Here is a 26,636-nt window from a genome sequence, read left to right as displayed (position 1 = left end):
TTGAAGAACCTTATAGGTAAAAAGAGAGCTTGGTACAAAAGGATTAAAAATGGGGAGGTCACTTTAGAACAGGAATTCGTACAACTGGTTAGAAATGTTAAAAAAAGAGATAAGGAAAGCAAAAAGAAACTATGAAGTTCGCATAGCAGGGCAAGCAAAGACAAATCCTAAAGGGTTTTTCAGTTATATCGTTCTAAGACTAGGGAAAGGATAGGTCCATTAAAAACTGAGACAGGTCAAATAACAGATAGTGATGAGATGAGTAGTATTTTTAATAAATATTTTGTATCTGTATTTACTAAAGAGGAACTTAACAATATGCCTTCAGCCGAACAAGTCTATGTGGGTGGGGTCGATTACAGGTTGACGAGTTTAGCAGTTACCAGGGAGGATGTTCTTAAACAAATAGTAAAACTCAAACCAAACAAATCCCCAGGGCCGGATGAAGTGTTTGCCAGGGTGCTTAAAGAATGCAAAGAGGAGCTTTGTGACCCACTGTCAACCATATTTAATAAATCAATAGAGTCAGGCAGAGTGCCAGAGTTTTGGAAAGTTGCTAATATGATACCAGTTTTTAAGAAAGGAGATAGATCACTTGCATCTAACTATCGACCAATTAGCCTAACGTCTATTGTGGGAAAGTTACTCGAATCTATAATAGCAAATAAAATTCGTCTTCATCTTTAAAAACATAAATTAATAATTGAGTCGCAACATGGTTTTATAAATGGCCGTTCATGTTTAACAAATTTGTTATCTTTTTATTCTAGCATTGTTGAGGCAGTTGATAGTGGTAAGGATTGCGATGTTGTGTACCTTGACTTTAGCAAAGCTTTTGATACAGTGCCACATGAAAGACTGATTAAAAAGATAGAGTCTCATGGTATTGGGGGTGCTATATTAAGCTGGATTAGGGCATGGCTATACCAAAGGAAACAGAGTTAGTATAAATGGAGTCAAGTCAGAGTGGGAAAATGTTGTAAGTGGGGTGCCTCAGGGCTCTGTCCTGGGACTTCTTCTGTTTATAATATATATAAATGATTTAGATTCAGGTTTGAGTAGCAACATTTGCAAATTTGCCGATGATACGAAAATCGGTAGGGAAATAAATTCGGAGGAGGACTCACTATCACTTCAAGTTGATCTAGATAGGTTTTTGAAATGGTCGAAGGATTGGCAGATGCAGTTTAATGCTGATAAATGTAAAGTTCTGAGGTTAGGTAATGATGATAGGGTTACAAGATACGAGCTAGATAGTGTTGTGATTGCGAAGTCGAATTGCGAAAGGGATCTGGGAGTTATGATTAGCAAGAATTTAAAACAAAAGGATCAATGCATAAATGATCATAATAAGGCAAATCGGACACTTTGATTTATTAATCGCAGCGTTAGTAACAAGACACCTGGTGTGGTTCTCTAGCTTTATCTTGCTCTGGTTAGGCCCCATTTAGATTATGCAGTTCAGTTTTGGTCGCCATATTATAGAATGGATATAAATTCACTTGAACGTGTCCAGCATAGGATGACTAAGTTAATTCCCCAAATTAGAAATCTTTCATATGAAGAAAGATTAACAAAGCTTAAGTTGCATTCACTGGAAAGGCGAAGAGTTAGGGGTGACATGATAGAGGTTTACAAGTGGGTGAATGGACATAAAGGGGATATTAATAGGGTATTAAAAGTATCAACACAAGACAGAACACGAAACAATGGGTATAAATTGGATAAGTTTAGATTTAGGAAGGACTTGGGGTAAATACTGGTTCAGTAACAGGGTTGTTGATTTTTGGAACCAATTGCCACGTAACATTGTGGAGGTGGGGTCCCTCGATTGTTTCAAGCGCGGGTTGGACAAGTATATGAGTGGGATTGGGTGGTTATAAATAGGAGCTGCCTCGTATGGGCCAACAGGCCTTCTGCAGTTGCCTTTGTTCTTATACCCAGGGCCTGTATTCTGTCACAGGATATCAGTCCCTAACTACTTATTGTGTCCAACCTAATCTCTGGTTAAAGAGTTACAAAAACCATGTGCACCATAGTACCAAGATTGACGTTCTAAGCAATTAGGTAGAACTTTGTACTATTGTCCGGAAACATTTAAAAACGTATTCCAATGCCTAGTATAACATTTACTTTATTAAACCTCCGATTGCACGTAATAGACCTAGGAAAGGTTAGGTTAATTTGTCTTTGCAACTACAGTGGAAAAGTTAATTTATCGAAATTCAATAGTATTGATCCCTACTTTTCTAATTAGGTTGTACATCTGCACGTACTATTGTCATCCTTCGTCCCAATACAGGGGGACGGGTTTAATTGTCAGAGGTCCCATTTCCTGAAAACAACAATGTAGTGTGCGAGTGAACAATTAATGTAGGACAGTTTGACATCAATGCTAAACTGAATTATCCAACACTGACAAAGAGAACCAATCACCAGAGTCAGACATGATAATTTTGCTTACACACACAAGACCAAGTGTTATAAATATTTACCCAAGACATCCAAAGCGATTGCTTTACATGCATGACCTGATTTTATGTAACTACAGTATTGAGCCAAAGTATTTGGGCCAATCATGAAGATTGGTCCAAATACCAATTTGGTAAATATACCAAAAATTGAAGTCATTAAAGCCTTCATGAAAGGTTTTAGTGACTTCATAAATGCATTTAACCGTAAAGCCAGGGTAAGCATCCCAACCATTATTAATATAGCAAGAAATTTATGACATTTATTTCCTGCAACCACTAGTATTTAGTCTGCCAGCCCCCCCCCTTCCCCCTCGTGTCCACGGAACATTTATAAAAGGTGGCATCTCCCCTCGCCCAGCACCGCCTCAAACAATCTTTTAATGACGAATTTACAATTCCCATCCCTCTTTTTGCAACTAATAAATCAAGCTGGGGCGAGGCTTTATTACAGACAAGTACAAACTCTCACAAAAATGTATCTTGACCTGTCTAGGGAGCCGGTCGGCCGAGCGGACAGCACGCTGGACTTGTGATCCTGTGGTCCTGGGTGCGATCCCAGGCTCCGGCGAGAAACAATGGGCAGAGTTTCTTTCACCCTATGCCCCTGTTACCTAGCAGTAAAATAGGTACCTGGGTGTTAGTCGGCTATCACTGGCTGCTTCCTGGGGTTGGAGGCCTGGTCGAGGACCGGGCCGCGGGGACACTAAAGCCCCGAAATCATCTCAAGATGACCTTCCCAAGTGCTATATAGTCGTAATGGAGTTGTGCTTTCCCCTTGATAATCCCGTCGCCCCCCCCCCCCCCAAAAAAAAAAAAAAAACATTGTTTGCTAGCACTAATCTGAACAACCAACCACTGAACAACCCATCTTTTGTATTCTACCAACGTAAAGTACAAACACAGGAAATGGTAAAAGGAATAATACTTCACACAGTCTGATTAACAGATCTTATCTCAAGCAGCCAAAATTGTCACACCATTTTATCCAAATCCGGTGCCGTGTTAAGCAGGAGTAACCGTTTTATGAAATGTCAGAGAGAGAGAGAGAGAGAGAGAGAGAGAGAGAGAGAGAGAGAGAGAGAGAGAGAGAGAGAGAGAGAGAGAGAGAGAGAGAGAGAGAGAGAGAGAGAGAGAGAGAGAGAGAGAGAGAGAGAGAGAGAGAGAGAGAGAGAGAGAGAGAGAGAGAGAGAGAGAGAGAGAGAGAGAGAGAGAGAGAGAGAGAGAGAGAGAGAGAGAGAGAGAGAGAGAGAGAGAGAGAGAGAGAGAGAGAGAGAGAGAGAGAGAGAGAGAGAGAGAGAGAGAGAGAGAGAGAGAGAGAGAGAGAGAGAGAGAGAGAGAGAGAGAGAGAGAGAGAGAGAGAGAGAGAGAGAGAGAGAGAGAGAGAGAGAGAGAGAGAGAGAGAGAGAGAGAGAGAGAGAGAGAGAGAGAGAGAGAGAGAGAGAGAGAGAGAGAGAGAGAGAGAGAGAGAGAGAGAGAGAGAGAGAGAGAGAGAGAGAGAGAGAGAGAGAGAGAGAGAGAGAGAGAGAGAGAGAGAGAGAGAGAGAGAGAGAGAGAGAGAGAGAGAGAGAGAGAGAGAGAGAGAGAGAGAGAGAGAGAGAGAGAGAGAGAGAGAGAGAGAGAGAGAGAGAGAGAGAGAGAGAGAGAGAGAGAGAGAGAGAGAGAGAGAGAGAGAGAGAGAGAGAGAGAGAGAGAGAGAGAGAGAGAGAGAGAGAGAGAGAGAGAGAGAGAGAGAGAGAGAGAGAGAGAGAGAGAGAGAGAGAGAAAAAAGTGCCAAAAGGCTTGGCAAAATTTTTATTTTCTGCCAAGATAAAATGGTTAAGAATATTTATGAACACTATTTTAAAGAACTTTTGTAAGATCTTCGCTAATATTACATGGTCTTCAAAATTAAAGGGAACTAATCTAAGGTACGTCTGCAAATTAGCGAATTTACTGCAGCTTGCTGAACTACCATTCCGAAAAAGTCTTCCATAAATGCGATCTAAACCGGGACTCTTTTAGAACTAAGCAGCTAAACACTAATTATATCTTTTAACCACACCTACCGATTTATTAGGAGCAATCAGACTATACAGTAATTATAGCCCTAGTCCCGGGCGTTACCAAGACAATCACACTGATAAACCAAGAATGTGTCATACTCTATATGCGGTGCTCTGATGAAGATGGGCAGGTTGCCCCTCTGGTTCAGGTCGGGGTTGTGAAGCATCGTCCACACCAACTCCAACATCCAGGTCGTCCCAGACCTGGGCATTCCCATCACGTACGTCACCTTCAGTGAACTGAAGAGAACAACATTATTGTAGTATACATTATAGAGAACATACAAGTGTATACATTTGACACCCACATATATATCAGGGGAGAGTGATCTGGGCACCGTTCACCCACCACCCTCCCGACCAAGTACATTACCCATATTCAAGTGTCATCAAAGTAACAATAAAGACATTACACCTTGTAGTTGTAGATGGCGTCAGCATATTTGGTGAAGAGCGTCGGGTAGAGCCAGCCTCCGGGCCTGAGGCGGACCATACCTTTGTTGTAGAGCGTCTGTTCCTGCTCCATCCTGGCCAGCCACTCCTCGCTCATGTCCTCCACCTCGTGACCACTAGCCAGCTTCGTATTCATCTTCCTAGGTACAACTACACGGGTCGTTATGGCAGTCAAGTCATGAAAATACCTGGTCTATGTCAGGCATTACAGTGATAGGTAAAGTGTCAGTACTTTAATAAACATGTTTACAATTTGATGGCGAGGATGATTATTTGTGGATGCGTGACATGGCCCCATGTCAGGGCTGTGTCGGCCGATGGCCTGTTATGTGACGCCAGGGATGGCGGGTGGGGATATGAACAATATTAGTTGGTAAGGGTATTAGGTGAAGAATGTTATGAAAGATGGGTAGACTATGTGGATCGGGGAGGGTGGGGGAGATGTCGAAGCTCAACCAGTTCCTGCACTTCTATTCAAATTATATAAATCGACAATACAACTATACTCTAAAACTACAATTAAAGTAGTTATTTCAAACGGAAAAATTAATGTTCTTAAAAGAGGAAATGGAGCGTAACTAACGCCACCAGTCATCGCTCATTGGGTGGGGATGTTTGGGCAGATAGAAATCTAACAGTCACCAGACCTACCACACCACACACTGAACTATGCAACACCTGCCTCTGCAAGAATCAGAAGCACAGTATAATCTGTAAATAATGCCGTGCAAGTTAATACTGGAATCCGAAAAACTTAATTTAGATCCAATAGATATACAAATACCACACTTGTCATTAGGTGTATATGTAACTTTACTAAGCGTGCCAAAACCTGACGGAAAAACTCCGCCTACTTACAACTACACAGTCGTTATATTACCTTCACAACACTAAGTCCACCTACAATGACAAGCCGACCGACTAAGAACGAGCTGGTATATATTTTAAATACACACAAGTCGCATTGTCAAGAACTGGCCTAATGGTCAGCGATAAATCCAGACATCAATGTATATTTAAATAGTACAAACTCCCTGCCTTTGGCGGGGCGCGTTACCAGCAATTACTTTGTCGTTTCAACGCTGCATTATTGAAAGTCTGCACAGAAGCCAACTTAACCCATAATAGAGATGGACCAAAATTACATTCACCAGATTAAATGTGGCATCCACTGTACTGTTATGCCATTCCTGCAAGACACCAAACACCAACGAGTTGCTCAATAAAGAAAGATCACTTGGCAAGGAAGGCAGTATTTACAGCGTGCATAGACCGCGAGGAGCAGTAGGAGCTGTTCGCCTCGTACATTCCCTCCAACATTATATTTCCTCCATACAGCGTCGGCAAATAATTACAACCATTTTAATATTTATCTACTTACACTGCACAATTACACCAATCACAGTGTCTTTTCACAAATAGAATGTGAATACACTCTGCTCACTCCAAGAGAACTACTGCATTTGGCAACTACTATATCTACACAAAGTTATTAAAGCAGTTGGTTATACAGTCCCCAAATTATTTTCACAGTTTAACTATAGTCTTCCCTGAAGAATATTCATTTAAATACGTCAACACACTACAGCTCACGTTGTGACACTGAAGGTGGGAGGAGGAGCAGCAACACAACTACTCACACCAACACAGCACATATGACCGGCCATTGGCTGAGGCTCCACCAAAGTCAACACCCCAGTGTTACCAACTCGGCTAATTAAGTACTCGCATCCATCTAGTGATACCAATTCAGTGTAAAAATTAATGCTTAGGCTATCATTTTAAAGATAATAAAAAAAACAACTGTAAGTGGACATAGAGAAAAATGAGGCACAAAAATTTATGTTAAAGAAGAACAGTAGAATGCTTCGTTAAAATAATTATGAACATTAATTCTGGTTGTTTCCAAAAATCTCGCCCGTTCTCACACTTGAACAAACGTTTAAATTAAAGGGGTTTACTCCACAATAAGTGTAAAAACCTTAACTGTAGAGGACAATGACCTGTAATTGGAGGAGGCATTTTGGTGGCTGGTATCTATAGTGTTCGGGTCACTGGTCATTACGGGTGAGAACGAGGGAACTGTGCAGCGATCTCACCAAAACCGGACCTAACAATTAATGAATTTTTACATGTGCACTATGGAAGGAAACGTAAACATTAACATGCTTTATAGAGAATACAAGCGTGGTAATGTGTAGGTTTTTCTCCTCTTAAACAGCATCAGCATCAATAGCTAAGATGACAAAGTGAAGGTTTTCTAAGTTAGACAAACGAGCATCGACAAGTTTTTGTCTATCGTCAGCAGAGTACGATAGCAGTGATATCCTGGATCCGGATTCACAAAGCAGTTACGCAAGTACTTGCGAACGTGTACATCTTTCCTCAATCTTTGACGGCTTTGGTTACATTTATTAAACAGTTTACATGCATGAAAATTTCCCAATCAACTGTTGTTATTGTTATAAACAGTATCCTGGTGCTTCGGAGCTCATTAACTATTTAATAATTGTAAACAAAGCCGTCAAAGATTGACAAAAGATGGACAGGTTCGTAAATGCTTGCGTAACTGCTTCGTGAATCTGGCCCCCAGACTGATAGACAACACCCACTAAAATCAACATGGTTACTTAATTATAGTAGGCACCTTACCCAGGGATGTGGTACAGTCATTGGTCGGCACCTTTCCCAGGGATGTGGTACAGTCATTGGTCGGCACCTTACCCAGGGATGTGGCACAGTCATTGGTCGGCACCTTACCCAGAGATGTGGCACAGTCATTGGTCGGCACCTTACCCTGGGATGTGGTACAGTCATTGGTCGGCACCTTACCCAGGGATGTGGTACAGTCATTGGTCGGCACCTTACCCTAGGATGTGGTACAGTCATTGGTCGGCACCTTACCCAGGGATGTGGCACAGTCATTGGTCGGCACTTTACACTGGGATGTGGTACAGTCATTGATCGGCACCTTACCCAGGGATGTGGTACAGTCATTGGTCGGCACCTTACCCAGGGATGTGGTACAGTCATTGGTCGGCACCTTACCCAGGGATGTGGTACAGTCATTGGTCGGCACCTTACCCAGGGATGTGGTACAGTCATTGGTCGGCACCTTACCCTAGGATGTGGTACAGTCATTGGTCGGCACCTTACCCAGGGATGTGGTACAGTCATTGGTCGGCACCTTACCCAGGGATGTGGCACAGTCATTGGTCGGCACTTTACACTGGGATGTGGTACAGTCATTGGTCGGCACCTTACCCAGGGATGTGGTACAGTCATTGGTCGGCACCTTACCCAGGGATGTGGTACAGTCATTGGTCGGCACCTTACCCAGGGATGTGGTACAGTCATTGGTCGGCACCTTACCCTAGGATGTGGTACAGTCATTGGTCGGCACCTTACCCTAGGATGTGGTACAGTCATTGGTCGGCACCTTACCCTGGGATGTGGTACAGTCATTGGTCGGCACCTTACCTGGTTGATACCTGGTTGATGGGGTTCTGGGAGTTCTTCTACTCCCAAAGCCCGCCCCGAAGCCAGGCTCGACTTGTGAGAGTCTGGTCCACCAGGCTGTTGCTTGGAGCGGCCCGCAGGGCCACATACCCACCACAGCCCGGCTGATCCGGAATTTCTCTTAGAAAACCATCCAGTTTTCTCTTGAAGATGTCCACGGTTGTTCCGGCAATATTTCTTATAGTCGCTGGGAGGACGTTGAACAACCATGGACCTCTGATGTTTATACAGTGCTCTCTGATTGTGCCTATGGCACCTCTGCTCTTCACTGGTTCAATCTTGCATTTTCTTCCATATCGTTCACCTCAGTACGTTGTTATTTTACTGTGTAGATTTGGGACCTGACCCTCCTGTATTTTCCATGTGTATATTATTTGGTATCTCTCTCGTCTCCTTTCTAGAGAGTACATTTGGAGAGCTTTGAGACGATCCCAATAATTTAGGTGTTTTATCTCGTCTATGCGTGCTGTATATGTTCTCTGTATTCCCTCTATTTCAGCAATCTCTCCTGCTCTGAAGGGGGAAGTAAGTACAGAGCAGTATTCGAGACGGGACAACACAAGTGACTTGAAGAGTACAACCATTGTGATGGGATCCCTGGATTTGAAAGTTCTCGTAATCTATCCGATCATTTTTCTGGCTGACGCGATATTTGCTTGGTTATGCTCTCTAAACGTTAGATTCGTCGGACATTCATTATTCCCAAATCCTTGACATGCTGTTTTTCTACTATGGGAAGATTCGATTGTGTTTTGTACCCAGTATTATGTTGCAGATCCTCATTTTTGCCGTACCTGAGTACCTGAAATTTATCACTGTTAAACATCGTGTTATTTTCTGCTGCCCTGTCGAAAACTTTGTTGACATCTGCTTGTAGTTTTTCAATGTCTTCAGCAGAGGTAATTTTCATGCTGATTTTTGTGTCATCTACCCTGGGATGTGCATGAAAATTTATTTAAAAACTTATGATGACAAAAAAATCAGCTGTGTTATGCCAAAAATTACATAGACGAGAACTTCAAGAAATTGTTCTAATTTATGAGTTGCTGTCATTATTAATTTTTTTCTTGATTCAGTTGTAAGAGATAAATACATTAGAAAAGAGATTTCATGAAATCTGAAGGCTGAGAGGAATCATGCTCTTTGTCAATGTTTGGTGAATCTTCGGAAAACTTGAGTGTAGAAAGTAAAGTGTCAAAGAAGCATCTCCTAAATTAATATTCTCTTATTCTTAAACTCTTATTCTTTCTTTTTTATATAAAATAATAATAATAATATATACTTACTAAAAAAAGAAAATATTGAGTATAGTTTCATATATAATGGTTGATATTTGTATTATACATTGTGTGTGTGTGCACACTCACATAGTTGTACTCACCTAGTTGTGCTTGGGGGGATTGTGCTTCGGCTCTTTAGTCCCACCTCTCAACAGTCAATGAACTGGTGTGCAGATTCCTGAGCCTAATGGGCTATATCATATCTACATAGAGAACCGAGACATAATCACTTCTTTATAAAATTCTCTGGAAATAAAAGACTGGAAAGAACTAAAAATGTTCCTTGTTGTTACAAATTCCACCAGTCTAATAAACCATTACACCTCCAAATTCCAACATCATAGCAAATCGATTGATTCTTATTTTATTGCTTGGAAATCTTTATATGTTTCATCTTGACATCCATTTGTGGAAATTCCCTTAAACAATTGATTCTATCATTCATGAAACTCCTGTAACAAATTCCACGTAATGGAAAAGAAGGGGGGGATAATATGGTGCTTTTACCATATCTGTTACTTGGAAGGAAACTAAAAGATATTTTCACCATATCAGTTATTTAAGGCGTCATGTTGTTCTGTATGGAACTAGAAGACACTAGTCCTCCGGTACAACTTCTCAAATAAACCACATGGGTCTAATTTAACTTTGCGGTTTCTATATAAAAAATACAAACAACATATATGTTCGGGAATAAAATATTCACATATTTTATACTTATTGTATTAGTTATTTTATGTCTGTTCATTACGATAACATCTATTATGAATATGTATCACAAAATACCATATGTGGAATCAGTTGCAGTTGGAATGACTGAAGGTAAAATAAAATATGTTATGGGTTCACTACATACCATAGCTGGTTCCCTTGCAGTAATTCTGGCAACTTTAGCAATTTTCACAACAATTAACACAAATAAAAGTATAAAAAGTGAAGAAAGAGAACAAATGAATTTCGAAGCACCATAAAAAAGGTAGGAATTTTCCAAATATTAAATTAAATGGATGAGAATATATTTAATAATTGGGCTAAAAAAGACCATACTGTGTGAACCAGGTGCTTGGTTAAAAATATAATAATGACAACAATTCTTAACTTAATATTCTCTAGAATGCCTAAAATTGTCCACACGTGTATAATCTAGCTTTGCTGCCCAGTTGACTGTATACAGTATATATAAAACTAAAATTCTTATTCTCTCTTTTTTTTTTTTTGTTTAAGTAAATAAAATAATATTATATATTTACTAAATAATAGAAATATAGTGTATAGTGTCTCACCTAGTTGTATTTGGGGGGATTGAGATTCGGCTCTTTGGTCCCGCATCTGAACTGTTAATGAACTGGTGTATAGATTCCTGAGCCAATTGGTTTCTGTCATATCTACATTTGAAACTGCGTAAGGAGTCTGCCTCCTCATCATCATTGCCTAATGCATTCCATCGGTTAGGTACGCTGACACTTTTCTTTCTACACTTAAATTTTCCGAAGATTCACCAAACATTGACCAACAATACGATTCTTTTCTACCCTCAAATTTCAAGAAATCTTTTATCTGGTGAATTTTTTTCTTACAACTGAGTCAAGAAAAAAATAGTAATAACAACTCCCAACTTAAAATAATATTCTCTAGGATGCTTAAAATTGTCCACGCGTGTCTAATCCAGCTCTGCGGCCTGCGTGACTGCATACAGTATATTTATACTACACTCTTATTCTTTCTTTTTTTGCTTTAGTAAATAAAATAATATTACTGTTATTTAATACTTACTAAGAAAACAAAAACAAATTGAGATTATAGTTTCATATATATACACTGGTTAAATTTTTATTTCCGTCGAATGTGTGTGTGTGTGTGTACTCGCCAGTTATGCTTGGGGTGGAGGATTAAGCTTAGGTTCTTTGGTCCCACCTCTTAACTGTCAATAAACTAGTGTGTAGATTCCTGAGCCCATTGGACTCTATCATATCTACATTTGAAACTGTGTATGGAGTCTGCCTCCACTGCCTAAGGCATTCTGTCTGTTAGGTACTTATCATTGTTATATTTTTTCTTGACTCAGTTGTAAGAAAGAAATACCCCAGATAAGAGATTTCATGAAATCTGAGGGTTGAAAGGAATCGTGTTGTTGGTTAATGTTTAATGAATCTTTGTAAAACACTGCAATAGAAAATATATTTTCATTAAGATGAGACTTGGGGTAATAATGTACAATATAACGAGAGCCGAGAGATTTTAGACTGGCCTCTATCATTAATATTGTTCGTTCTTTTTTTATTTACTAACAGATGTAAATGAAAGAAATGTAAATAAAGAAATGCAAAGTGCCGGTAGCACAGGCACTCAGTATAGTGTGGAGGAAGAGCTTGGACACGGGGGAGATACCAGATGCACTTAAAGTAGCAGACATAGCCCCTCTACACAAGGGAGGGAGCAAAGCATTGGCAAAAAATTATAGACCAGTTGCACTAACATCGCACATCATAAAAGTATTTGAGAGAGTGATTAGGAGTCAGGTCACCAATTTCATGGAGACCAATGACCTTCACAACCCAGGCCAACATGGATTTCGAGCGGGAAGATCGTGTCTCTCACAGCTACTTGAGCACTACGACAAAGTCACTGAGGCATTAGAAGAGAAACGGAATGCTGATGTGATATACACGGACTTCGCAAAGGCTTTCGATAAATGTGACCATGGCGTGATAGCACACAAAATGAAGTCAATGGGAATAACCGGTAAAGTAGGACGCTGGATACTCAGTTTTCTGTCAAACAGGACTCAGCGAGTAACTGTCAACCATATAAAATCTAGTCCAAGTGCAGTGAAAAGCTCTGTACCTCAGGGTACAGTCTTTGCACCGCTGCTTTTCCTTATTCTCATATCAGATATAGACAAAAATACAAGTCACAGCTTCGTATCATCCTTTGCAGATGACACAAAAATCAGTATGAAAATTACCTCGGCTGAGGACATTGAAAAACTTCAAGCTGATATTAATAAAGTTTTCGACTGGGCATCAGAAAATAACATGATGTTTAACAGTGATAAATTCCAGGTACGGTAAAAATGAGGACCTTAAACATAATACAGAGTACAAAACACAATCAAATGTACCCATAGTAGGAAAACAGCATGTAAAGGAATTGGGAATAATAATGTCTGACGACCTAACGTTTAAGGAGCATAACCAAGCAAATATTGCGACAGCCAGAAAAATGATAGGATGGATTACGAGAACTTTCAAATCCAGGGATCCCATCACAATGGTTGTACTCTTCAAGTCACTTGTGTTGTCCCGTCTTGAGTACTGCTCAGTACTCACTTCCCCCTTCAGAGCAGGAGAGATTGCTGAAATAGAGGGAATACAGAGAACATATACGGCACGCATAGACGCAATAAAGCACCTAAATTATTGGGATCGTCTCAAAGCCCTCCAAATGTACTCACTAGAAAGAAGACGAGAGAGATATCAAATAATATACACCTGGAAGATACTGGAGGGCCAAGCACCAAATCTACACAGTAAAATAACAACGTACTGGAGTGAACGACATGGAAGAAAATGTAGAATAGAACCAGTGAAGAGCAGAGGTGCCATAGGCACAATCAGAGAGCACTGTATAAACATCAGAGGTCCGCGGTTGTTCAACGTCCTCCCAGCAAGCATAAGAAATATTGCCGGAACAACCATGGACATTTTCAAGAGGAAACTAGATTTATTCCTCCAAGGAGTGCCGGACCAACCGGGCTGTGGTGGGTATGTGGGCCTGTGGGCCGCTCCAAGCAACAGCCTGGTGGACCAAACTCTCACAAGTCGAGCCTGGCCTCGGGCCGGGCTTTGGGAAAAGAAGAACTCCCAGAACCCCATCAACCAGATGAGGATCCCAATTACCATGCAGAACTTTACATTTAAGCTGAGAAGATGGTATCACTAATATGGGTTCTAGGAGTAAAAAGAGAATTGAGGACCAATGATAAGCTACAACTAAGCCACTGTCAGGAACTTTAAAGATATTAATCACGTGGGGTGAATTAAAAACAGGTTGTATTTTAGGTTTGAGCATTGTAGTTGCAATCCAACCTGGATTGGTAACTGTTACGGAATGCCTTATCGTGTTATCGCATCGCATAAAAAAATGGCACTGTTATTTAATAGTAATACTTTCAATATTACAGGGAGAACAAGGTTAACGACCGAGAAGGTCGTTAACGGTCAGCACTGTTATGGCCCTAATGGGACGCAACCGGGTTCTTTTCTGATGGTATTTGTTTTTGGGTATCCGGCCCCAAGTTAGTAGAGGTTTTCAAGGGGTGCACTCCGTAATGTAAGTAAAATCAACAGGGGAGGTACATTAAACACACAAGTATACCAATTTCTATATATATTCCTTTTCCACCACCATATATAAATAAAAGTCACACATGGGAATTACTTGTACACAATATATACAGCTTCGTCTCCCTCTGAAGACACTTAGAGACGCTCACTCTGAGTAGCCTTTCCTGGTTTCCTCTTCCGTGGCCCAGAACCCACGATGAATCCACCCTGGCCATAGGCCAGCCAAATCACAATCCCACTGGGTGCCTCGTCGTGATGGCCTACAACCACAGTCCAGCCTATAGCTAGCAGGTACTAATCAGCCGCACTGTTAGGCCACTCCACGACTAATACTAGGGTTGCGAGCCCTAGGCAGGAGCCTCCTGTGACTCGTTGGTCACTCTCCTTGGTCGGCACCACAGAGGGTAGTCTCTTCCACCAGCCAGCCCCGGATACGGCGATTCCCGTCGCTGCCACTCCTCAGGCAGGCAATTACACACTCAGCAGAGTTCGTCCGGGGGTGGCTCACAGCTTCTACAAAGCAGACTGGTGAAGAGACCTTGGCTGCTTTGGGTAGACTGATTCACCGTTCATCACAGCTGTCCTAGGTTGACTCTGTGAAAGCAGACACGTCATCAGTACTGGGACACTACATGGGACCAGTAGGAAACTTCACTTACTAGCTTAGACACAAACGTCCACCTCTTCGCTCCATAGATGGCATTCACTGTCTAAGTGCCACCTCACCTGAGGTCAGCAGCGGCTACTTCGCGAACTGACTAGGACAGGAATCCAGCGCCTATTGCCGGCATATCCTGTCACCACTAAATAGCGTTGTCCAAGTTGTGGGGTTCTCGGGAGCGGACTCACAGATAGCGTGGACTTCACTGCTCCGTGCTCGGGCGAGGAACCAGAGTAACAAGCACACGGTGTGGCGCGTCCAGTGGCGGGAATTCTGTTAGCCAATCAGAATCACCGGGCGAGGCAATGAGTGCTGGTTGAAGCATGAACTGAACAGTACTCTACTCACTCCTGGACAGGCCCCCCATATGTGTTGGGATCGAACTGTCTAAAACCCAACACATCTTAAATAGGTTTGTTCTGCAAGTGCTTTTCTGTACTTGCAAGTGCAAGTACCATTTCAGAAAAGACAGAGACCGAAGTTGGAATAACCCAGTTGCATGGTAAATCAGAGGTGAAAAATGAAAATGACACTATACCTTTCTTTTGCTTCTCGATATCATAACCTAAGAGCAAGAGACCAGGTAGTTGACATAGTAGACATCTTCCTCCATCATAATCATTATGATTAACGAGTGATTTATATATCTGTCTGCAGTATTTGAGGAAATTGGTCACTATTTGAAAAAAAACCTTGGTGTCGTGTAGTGGGAGGTAATAATAATCATACTTATTATTGTCCAGGGTATTATTACACCAACACCAGCTTTCATAGGAAAAAGGCATGATAGTAAAAGCACATTCTTTTAAATAATTTTCTTCTTTTTGACATTTAAACATTCCTTAAATTTTGAAGGATATATTTTTTGTAATAGTTTATTGTAAAAAATGGGTCATTAATATCGAGGATCAAATAATGTTGCTGACCGATGAAAAAAAAATAATGCAACCATAATTGTGGCTAATATAATTAAAAAAGGAGGGGAAGACCATTTTGATTTGCTACTGCATTATGGGAAATGTGTGGGCAAGAATTTACATTGACATAACAAAATGTTAAATAGTCAAATTCGCTTTTATTCCACCGATATCAGTTGTAAATTGAACTTTTAATTTAGATGACTGCTTATTTTTTCTTAGTAAACCTGCTTCCACATATGAATTTACATCATATAAATTTATTGGTTGTGGCTTATTATTATTATTATTATTTATTATTATTATTATTATTATTATTAATTATATATAAATTTGCATGTTTCACATTTGCCTCACTATACAATTTTTGAATTGAAATACTCACGCAAGCAGTAATATTTGTCATATCTTGATTAAAAGGTGAGGAATAGGATGATGGAGGAAAAATATAGAAGTTTGTATTAGTTATATTTATTAAATAAGGTATAGTATGCCCAGATATGTACCGCATATTAATGGTTTTTAAATATATATAATGAGAAAACAGCTTTTAATGAAACTGGGTTTTAGGCTATAAATCTCAAAAAGATAGAGTACCTTAGGCTGAAATCTAAAATTTACTGATATCACGTTCTTCAACTTGTTTACGTGGAAAATTTTTCATGTAATCTTAAAGTTGATTACATATTTACTTCCTCACATAATGTCAAAGTAAAAAAAAATATCACATGTGTTGTCAACCCCTAATATTTTTTCCTTAATTTTATATACAAATCGCTAGTTTTATATACATTTGTATTGTTTTTTATACCACTATATAAAATCCCCGGGCCTTTTATATCTCCGAGTAAATAAAATTAAAATGACCCTATGGGAGGGCCAAAAAATTAGAGGAGTAAACTTTATCTAATATTAGGAGATGTTTATAGATAACGACTATTTCATCTGGTAAATAATCCTCAGAAAGATAGAGTAGAAGGTATTGTTCGTAACTCGAGACATGATCACTGCTTTATAAAATTCTCAGATGGATTGAAACCCATCCTACTTTCTGGAAAGAACTAAAAATGTCACATTCTACCAGTCTAATAAACCACTACACCTCCTACAAATGCCAATACTAAGAAGATTCGCTCATGAATCGATTGACTCTTATTAAATTGCTTGGAAATGTGTATATCTTCCACGTTGACATCCATTTGTGGAAATTGATTCCATGGTTCATGAAACTCCTGTAACAAATTCCACATATTGTAAGAGAAGGGGGCCAATATGAAGATTATATCATATCAGTTACTTTTAAAATGCGCCTTTTGACTACTGGTTAAGGGCCTTAGAGCATTCAACTCTGAGGTAAGAGATATGGGCTGACCAAGACAAACGAGTGTCAAAGACCAACCCCAAAAGCTTCGCGGAATCCCTGTACACAATGGGATGACCATAAAGCGACAAAGAGGGACGAAGAACGACATGCTTCCGAGTAAAAGTCATAGCACAAGTCTTAGACGCAGAGAACTTGAAGCCATGATCGGTGGCCCAAGACGACACGGCATCAATCGCAAGTTGAAGCCGCTGTTGAAGGAGAGGGGAATTATCACCCCGACAGCAAAGGGTAAGATCATCAACATAGAGAGCAGAGAAGACGCCAGAAGGAAGAGAGGAAAGAAGACCGTTGAGGGCAACTAGAAAAAGAGTAGTGCTCAGAGCACTACCCTGGGGAACACCCTCATACTGCTGAAAAGGGGCAGAGAGAGCAGTACCAAGCCGCACACGAAAGGAACGACGAGAGAGGAAGCTCCGGAAGAAGAGCGGGAGGTTCCCACGAAGGCCAATAGAATGAAGTTGAGACAGAATATGATACTGCCAGGTAGTGTCGTAAGCCTTTTCCAGGTCAAAAAGGACGGCAACAACGGAGGTCTTCGCAGCAAAAGCAGTACGAATATAGACCTCCAAATTCACCAGGACATCTGTTGTGCTGTGGCACTTGCGAAAACCAAATTGAGAAGGGAAGAGGTGGCGATAGTGCTCTAAGAACCACATCAAACGAACGTTGACCATACGGTCAAAGAGCTTGCAGACACAAGTCGAGAGAGCAATAGGGCGGAAGTCCTTGGGGGATGACCCGAGAGACCCTGGTTTCCGAACAGGGAGGACAACAGCATCGAGCCAGTCTTCAGGGACTGACGACGACTCCCAGACCCGGTTGTACAGCCTCAGTAAATACTGAGACGTGCACGGAGGGAGATGGCGAAGCATTTCATAATGAATGCCATCGGAGCCCGCTGCCGTAGAACCACAAAGGGCAAGCGCAGATTGAAGTTCAGAGAGAGAGAAGGGATCATTATAGGGAAGGTGAAGATAAGTACAGAAATTTAAAGGACGAGATTCAAGGAGAGGCTTATGAAGAAGGAAGGATTGGGGGAGACGAGAACCAGAACTAACAGAAGAGAAATGGGAACCCAGTTCGGTCGCAACCTGCAACGGGTCCGCCACAAGAGTACCATGAAGGCGAAGGACCTGTGAGACATCGGGAACGAACTTACCCGCAATCTTGCGGATACGCTTCCAGACCAGTGGAAGAGGAGTTTCGGACGTAACGGTGGAGACATAAGACTCCCAGCAAGCACGTTTAGCCGCACGGATGGTCCTACGAGCCACCGCACTCGCCTTCCGAAACAAAAGAAAAGACTCAACCGTCTGCCGGCGGCGATGTCTCTTCCAGGCTGCACGCTTACAGCGGACAGCCCGAGCACAGTCCAAACTCCACCAGGGAACGCACTTCCGCGTTCCCCGAGAGGAAGAGCGAGGAATAGAGTGGAGGGCAGCGTCAAAGACAGTGCCATGAAAAAGAAGGAGGGCGCGAGGGAGAGGTAAAACGGAGAGGTCGGAAATAGTAGCACGGAGAGTAAAGAGGCGCCAGTCAGCCTCGGCAAACCGCCACCTAGGGAAGGAGAGAGGAGGGCGAAAGGAGAAAAAAGTGACAAGGATAGGAAAATGGTCACTGCCATGGAGGTCATCAAGGACTCGCCACCAGAAATCTAAGGAAAGGGATGACGAGCACAGAGAAAGATCGAGACAAGAAAGGGAGCGAGTCCGAGAGTCCAAATGAGTGGGCTCACCAGAATTAAGAAGGGACAGGGAAGAAGAGAGGATGAAAGGTTCAAGGAGACGACCCCGGGTGTTTGTCAGCACATCACCCCAAAGGGCATGACGACAATTGAAATCACCCAGCAGGAGAACAGGCTCCGGCAAGGAGTCTAGGAGGTGTTTAAGATCGGGAAGAGAAAGTGGGACAGTGGAGGGTAGATAAATAGAACAAACCATGTACCATCTACGCACAAAGATACGGGCGGCAGAACAGTGGAGAGGCGAGGAAAAAAGTAAGGGGACAAAGGGAACATCGGAACGAATCAAGAGAGCAGAAGAATTATGGACTCCAGCTGTCGCTGGGGGAGAGGAGAGAAAAGAAGCCATGGAAGCGACCAGGACGAGAACCAAGCATCGGCTCCTGGAGACAGACACAAAGGGGCGAAAACTGTGAAATGAAATGAGAAGTTGGAGGTCAAGGAAATTGGCGTAAACTCCACGGATGTTCCACTGGAGAAAAGACATCAGCAAAGAGAGAGAGGAGAGCAAAGAAGAAACAAAGGTGAAGATGGAACACAGCACGCTAAGAAAGCACAGAGTCAGGATCAGGGTCAGCGAAGTCAGGGTTAGGGGGCATGGGTAAACTGAGTAAAGAAGGAGGGCAAGAAGCGGGAGGACGGACCAGAGGCGGACGGGCAGGGTCTGGAGGAGAAGGAAGGGGAGGAGGGGGGGGCAGAAAGAGGGGAGCGCACCTCAGCAAGGGCAGTAACTGAGATGGAACCAGGGGCTAAAGAAACCTCCACAGTAGGAACAGGGGGCACCACCACCGAAGTGGGAGGGGAAGGAATGATAGAATCAGAGATAGGGGGTGAAGAAGAAAGCGAAGCTTTCTTACCGACAGGGGAGGAGGAAGGAGAGGAGCCAGGTTTCCGCTTCTGACTCAAAGATACAGGCGTCCCAGCAGCAACGTACTGGGCAACAGACTCTAGTGTCTCGATAGGAGAAGAAGATCGAGAGCAAGCAACACAACCATCAGGAGAGCGATGGACGTCGGCCCGCACAGTCAGGCTGCGTGGAGAGCCAAGAGATGGAGGAGAAGGACGGGAAGGAGGACTAGAAGGAGAGGAAATAGAAGACACAGGAGACGTGACAGACTGGGTAGAAAGAAGGGCAACCCTAGACAGAGAACCAGGAGGGGGACCCTTCAGAACAGAACGGAGGGAAACAGGGGAGGTGGTGGTGGGTGTGTCCGGGTCTAAGGCTCGGAAACGGTTGTGAGACTGAGAAAGGTGGGAAGGAAGAGGAGAGGAAGAGCGCACCACGCGAGCATAGGAGACGCCAGCGAAAGAGGGGGGACGATGAACTTGGCGCCGAGCCTCAGGAAAAGACAAACGGTCTCGGTGCTTCAAGTTGAGGACAGCCGCCTCAAGTTTGTAGCGAATACATGCACGGGAGAAAGTAGGGTGGGCCTCACCGCAATTGAGGCAGCGGGCCTGGGAAGAAGTGCACTCTAACTTAGAGTGACCCTCGCTTCCACACAGGGGACAGAGAGAGACAGGACTAGAGCATTTGAGGGCACCATGCCCAAACCTCCAGCACTTACCGCAGAGCCTCGGAGAGGGAATATATTCCTGAACGGAGCATCTGACACCAGCAAGAATGACAGAGGGCGGAAGGGACCTACCATCAAAAGTAACCTTCACAACCCTAAGGGGCAGGCGGCGATGGCCACGAGGGGGACGAGTAAATGTATCCACCTGGAGTACAGAATGACCCTGAGCCTCGAGGATATGCTTGATATCCTCGTGGCAGTCCTTGAGATCCCGAACACCAGTCGCAACATGGTGCGGGAGGAGAACAGTGCCAACACTGGCATTCAATCGGGCGTTCTTCGAGACCCGAACAGGGGTCTCGCCAAGGCAGGATAAGGCGGCCAAGCGGGTGGCTGCATCCTGAGAAGGAGCAGCAACGACACGGGTACCAAGACGAGTGGGGTTGAAGGTGATAGAGGCATCCACGGAATCGACAAGTTGCCTATGAAGGGAAAAATCATCAGGAGGAGTTGAATCCAAAGGTAGGAGGTCAAAGTATTCAGTCCACGTATCAGGACCAAACAAAGCATGGAACGAAGTAGGATGGGAAGGGAGCATACGAGAGTGGCCGTGGCGGGGACGGCGATGAGAACCCTTAGAGAGAGACGGGTTGAAAGGTGCAGTAGTCACAAGAAAGGATGGAGCCGTGCAAGGGGACGAGACAGTCACCACAGCAGGCTTGGAGCTCGACCCAACCACAGAGGAGGGAGGGGAGCAAGGAGGAAGAGTCCAGTCTGGGCCTAAACCACGTTCCGTAGCGGGGGCTACAGATCCCGGTCTTCCAGGACGGTCCGACTCACGGGCCTGGTCGCCCACCCCATGAGCCTGGGTAATAGAAGGCAAGTCGTTATCCATACAGCAAACCAAACAAAAGAGATGGGACCTGGAACCAAGGGATACCACCTACCAGGGCAGACAGGGAGGCCGAGCGCGGGCCAGTGCAGGAAGGGTGCGTCGTCCCCCAGCGGTGCTCCCCCTTTTCAACAGGGGAGTCCTACTACTTCGTTCATTCTCCCACACTGGTGCTAAGACCCCAGTCCCCCTATCGCCCCAGCCTGGACACCCAACCATCCACTCAGGGCGGCCCCTCACAGGCGACCCCTCCAGCGGGTGGTCCGATGGCTCACAAGGCCCCTACATGGTGCCCTTCAGCACGTACACCACTCAAAGAGGGGGCAGGAGAGGGGGCACAGGCAACCCACACTGGTCCCAGGGAGGTGTACGTGAGCCCCTCACCACGGCAAGGAGGCACCGCGGAGGGTCCAAGACGAGAGAATGATTTGTAGATAAGGGCAATTTGAGAATGGTCCAGGACGGACCGAAACGTCGTCGTCCCTTCACATTCTAATGTGTGGTCTGGTCATCATACTTTAGCCACGTTATTGTGACTCATCGCCTGCAAGATAAAATCAAATTCTCTCTTTTTTTTAGTATGTATATAATAATAATAATATTATTAATATATAACTGAAAACTCACACCCCAGAAGTGACTCGAACCCATACTGCCAGGAGCAACGCAACTGGTATGTACAGGGACGCCTTAATCCGCTTGACCATCACGACCGGACATAAGGAAGTGATAGCCGAAGCTATTTGAACAACTTCCCCGCCGGCACTCGGATGGTAATCTTGGGCATAGCATTTTATCAAATCACCTCATTCTTTGTGGCACATGTGAGGAACACAAATGCGAACAAGCCTGAATGGTCCCCAGGACTATATGCAACTGAAAACTCTGGGTTCGAGTCACTTCTGGGGTGTGAGTTTTCAGTTGCATATAGTCCTTGGGACCATATGCAACACTAATGCCTACACTAATGCTTTCTATTCATTATTAATTGCAGATTAAGTTAAGTGACTAATTTCAAGCATAGAAATATTCATAAATTACTTAAGTAGTGGTTAACACTTTGCACACCCACACTAGAATGTGTGTAGTCTTTCTGGTTTTCTTAATTCAATTTCCGTGCTACGTCATTCAGTTTGGCATCAAATTGTTCGCAATATGGTTCTCTGAGGGGATATATCCATATGAGGTCAAAAGGCGCAGTAGTCATTTGACCTTCCTTCTCCTCCAGACCCTGCTCGTCCGCCTCTGGTCCGTCCTCCCGCTTCTTGCCCTCCTTCTTTACTCAGTTTACCCATGCCCCCTAACCCTGACTTCCCTGACCCTGATCCTGACTCTGTGCTTTTTTAGCGTGCTGTGTTCCTTCTTCACCTTTGTTTCTTCTTTGCTCTCTGTTGCTCTCCTCTCTCTCTTTGCTGATGTCTTTTCTCCAGTGGGACATCCGTGGAGTTTACGCCAATTTCCTTGACCTCCAACTTCTCATTTCACAGTTTTTGCCCCTTTGTGTCTGTCTCCAGGAGCCGATGCTTGGTTCTCGTCCTGGTCGCTTCCGTGGCTATTCTTTTCTCTCCCCTCCCCCAGCAACAGCTGGGGTCCATAATTCTTCTGCTCTCTTGATTCATTCCGATGTTCCCTTTGTCCCCTTACTTTTTTCCTCGCCTCTCCACTGTTCTGCCGCCCGTATCTTTGTGCGTAGATGGTACATGGTTTGTTCTATTTATCTACCCCCCACTGTCCCACTTTCTCTTCCCGATCTTAAACACCTCCTAGACTCCTTGCCAGAGCCTGTGCTCCTGCTGGGTGATTTCAATTGTCGTCATGCCCTTTGGGGTGATGTGCTGACAAACACCCGGGGTCGCCTCCTTGAACCTTTCATCCTCTCTTCTTCCCTGTCCCTTCTTAATTCTGGTGAGCCCACTCACTTGGACTCTCGGACTCGCTCCCTTTCTTGTCTCAATCTTTCTCTGTGCTCGTCATCCCTTTCCTTAGATTTCTGGTGGCGAGTCCTTGATGACCTCCATGGCAGTGACCATTTTCCTATCCTTGTCACTTTTTTCTCCTTTCGCCCTCCTCTCTCCTTCCCTAGGTGGCGGTTTGCCGAGGCTGACTGGCGCCTCTTTACTCTCCGTGCTACTATTTCCGACCTCTCCGTTTTACCTCTCCCTCGCGCCCTCCTTCTTTTTCATGGCACTGTCTTTGACGCTGCCCTCCACTCTATTCCTCGCTCTTCCTCTCGGGGAACGCGGAAGTGCGTTCCCTGGTGGAGTTTGGACTGTGCTCGGGCTGTCCGCTGTAAGCGTGCAGCCTGGAAGAGACATCGCCGCCGGCAGACGGTTGAGTCTTTTCTTTTGTTTCGGAAGGCGAGTGCGGTGGCTCGTAGGACCATCCGTGCGGCTAAACGTGCTTGCTGGGAGTCTTATGTCTCCACCGTTACGTCCGAAACTCCTCTTCCACTGGTCTGGAAGCGTATCCGCAAGATTGCGGGCAAGTTCGTTCCCGATGTCTCACAGGTCCTTTGCCTTCATGGTACTCTTGTGGCGGACCCGTTGCAGGTTGCGACCGAACTGGGTTCCCATTTCTCTTCTGTTAGTTCTGGTTCTCGTCTCCCCTAATCCTTCCTTCTTCGTAAGCCTCTCCTTGAATCTCGTCCTTTAAATTTCTGTACTTATCTTCACCTTCCCTATAATGATCCCTTCTCTCTCTCTGAACTTCAGTCTGCCCTAGCCCTTTGTGGTTCTACGGCAGCGGGCTCCGATGGCATTCATTATGAAATGCTTCGCCATCTCCCTCCGTGCACGTCTCAGTATTTACTGAGGCTGTACAACCGGGTCTGGGAGTCGTCGTCAGTCCCTGAAGACTGGCTCGATGCTGTTGTCCTCCCTGTTCGGAAACCAGGGTCTCTCGGGTCATCCCCCAAGGACTTCCGCCCTTTTGCTCTCATGACTTGTGTCTGCAAGCTCTTTGACCGTATGGTCAACGTTCGTTTGATGTGGTTCTTAGAGCACTATCGCCACCTCTCCCCTTCTCAATTTAGTTTTCGCAAGTGCCGCAGCACAACAGATGTCCTGGTGAATTTGGAGGTCTATATTCGTACTGCTTTTGCTGCGAAGACCTCCGTTGTTGCCGTCCTTTTTGACCTGGAAAAGGCTTACGACACTACCTGGCGGTATCATATTCTGTCTCAACTTCATTCTTTTGGCCTTCGTGGGAACCTCCCGCTCTTTCTCCGGAGCTTCCTCTCTCGTCGTTCCTTTCGTGTGCGGCTTGGTACTGCTCTCTCTGCCCCTTTTCAGCAGTATGAGGGTGTGCCCCAGGGTAGTGTTCTGAGCACTACTCTTTTTCTAGTTGCCCTCAACGGTCTTCTTTCCTCTCTTCCTTCTGGCGTCTTCTCTGCTCTCTATGTTGATGATCTTACCCTTTGCTGTCGGGGTGATAATTCCCCTCTCCTTCAACAGCGGCTTCAACTTGCGATTGATGCCGTGTCGTCTTGGGCCACCGATAATGGCTTCAAGTTCTCTGCGTCTAAGACTTGTGCCATGACTTTTACTCGGAAGCATGTCGTTCTTCTTCCCTCTTTGCCGCTTTATGGTCATCCCATTGTGTACAGGGATTCCACGAAGCTTTTGGAGTTGGTCTTTGACACTCGTTTGTCTTGGTCAGCCCATATCTCTTACCTCCGAGTTGAATGCTCTAAGGCCCTTAACCTCCTTAAGGTTTTGTCCCATCCTTCTTGGGGAGCGGATAGGCGCACGCTCCTCTATTTGCACTCCTCTCTCGTCCTGTCTAAACTCGATTATGGTTGCCCTGCATACTCTTCTGCTTCTCCTTCTACTCTTCGCCGTCTTGATGCTTTGCACCATACTGGGTTGCGTCTCAGCTCTGGTGCCTTTCGTTCGATTCCCGCCCTTAGTTTGTATGTTGACACTGGCTTTCTCTCTCTTCAGGACCGCCGTGATCGCTACTGTCTTCGCTATCTTACGCGGTCCTTCCAACATCCTTCCTCTCGCCTCTGTCGTGCATTGACTTTTCCTCCTCCTGTGGTTCCTGTTCCTCTTCATTGTCTCCCACTTTCTGTCCAGTTATCTCGCTTGCAGGATTATCTTTCTGTTCATATTTCTAATGTTTCTCCTCGTATTGTTCCTTCCTTACCTCTGTGGAGAGTCCCATTTCCCAAGTTTTGTACGTCCCTGACTTGTATTACTAAAGCCTTTACCCCTCCTACTATTCTGAAAAGCCTCTTCCTTGAGCACTTTTCTTCGCACTCCCACTCTATTTCCATCTTCACTGATGGGTCTAAGTCTGCGGACTGTGTGGGCTACATTATTGTTTTTCCTGACCGTACTTATATGTGTCGCCTCCCTTCGGAGGCTAGCGTCTTTACGGCAGAACTTTATGCTATTCTCTATGCTCTTCGTCTCTTGCTTTCTCATTCTCATTCCTCCTTTGTGGTTGTAGTTGATTCTCGTAGTGCACTCATGGCTCTGGGGTCCTTTAATCCTGTCCATCCGGTGGTCATCGAGATTCAACATTGGCTGTTTCTTATTTCTAGTAAATTTAAATCAGTAGTTTTGCTGGGTTCCCAGCCATATTGGTGTTTCTTTCAATGAGCGTGCGGATGCTGCCGCTAAGGAAGCTATCCGTTCTTGTCCCATCTCCCGTAAAAGTATTCCTTATTCCGACTTTTATCCTGTTATTCATTCTTCCATTCTTGCCCGTTGGCAGGGTTGTTGGTCCTCTGTGGTTGGTAACAAGCTGCGTACTCTCAAACGTAGTGTGTCCCCGTGGCCTTCCTCCTACCACCGTAACCGGCGGTGGGAAACTGCTTTGGCACGGCTGCGGGTTGGTCAAACCCGCTTAACCCACGGTCACTTAATGGAGCACCGCCCTGCTCCTTATTGTCCGAATTGCGTTGTCCCTCTTACAGTTGTGCATATCCTTGTTGAATGTCCTGACTTTCAGGACGAGCGTGTGTCTTGCTTTCCGACCGTCCCTCGCGGTCACTTGTCCCTCGATAGAATTCTAGGTGAATCGGATACTTTTGATATCGTTCGCCTTATGCGTTTTTGTTCTCGTATTGGCATTCTTGGTGATATTTAGCGCCCTCTGATTATTTCGCACTTTGATGGTGCTACATAGCCTTCCCGGTTTGGTGCCTTCTTTTGATAATTACCTTACCTCTCTCGCCTTGGTTACCCTTTGCATTTCATCAACTGTGCCTACTCTCAGGCTAAACGAATTTTTTTTCATCCTAAACCTGCTTCCAACACTAGTTGCACTGTACTATGCCTTCCCTTCATATCTGAACTCAAAACTTTTACCAATACCTTTCGTCCTCTTGACAATAAACTCGCCTTTCGTCAAACTAACACACTTCATAGCAATCTAGTTCACACTGCTCCTCCTGCTCTAATGCTGC

General features: G+C 44.2%; 1 protein-coding gene across 7 annotated transcripts in view; it reads right to left on the bottom strand.

Annotated features, from left to right (window-relative positions):
- Positions 1-6,693, bottom strand: part of LOC138357414 (sulfotransferase 1C4-like) — an 81,409-nt gene extending 74,716 nt beyond the window's left edge. For 3 of the 7 annotated variants that reach the window (XM_069314251.1, XM_069314250.1, XM_069314255.1), the window contains exons 1-3: positions 6,563-6,693; positions 4,930-5,109; positions 4,616-4,756 (exon numbers count right to left, since the gene is read on the bottom strand). In XM_069314251.1, coding sequence (XP_069170352.1) covers positions 4,616-4,756; positions 4,930-5,109; positions 6,563-6,636 — 395 coding nt within the window. In that variant the 5' untranslated portion in view covers positions 6,637-6,693. The other 4 variants (XM_069314256.1, XM_069314252.1, XM_069314253.1 and 1 more) reach the window with 4 other exon arrangements.
- Between the last annotated feature and the right edge of the window lie 19,943 nt (positions 6,694-26,636).

This window comes from Procambarus clarkii, chromosome 78 (genome assembly GCF_040958095.1).
Source record: "Procambarus clarkii isolate CNS0578487 chromosome 78, FALCON_Pclarkii_2.0, whole genome shotgun sequence".
NCBI lineage: Eukaryota > Metazoa > Arthropoda > Malacostraca > Decapoda > Cambaridae > Procambarus > Procambarus clarkii.
This window is presented reverse-complemented; position numbering and strand designations above follow the sequence as displayed.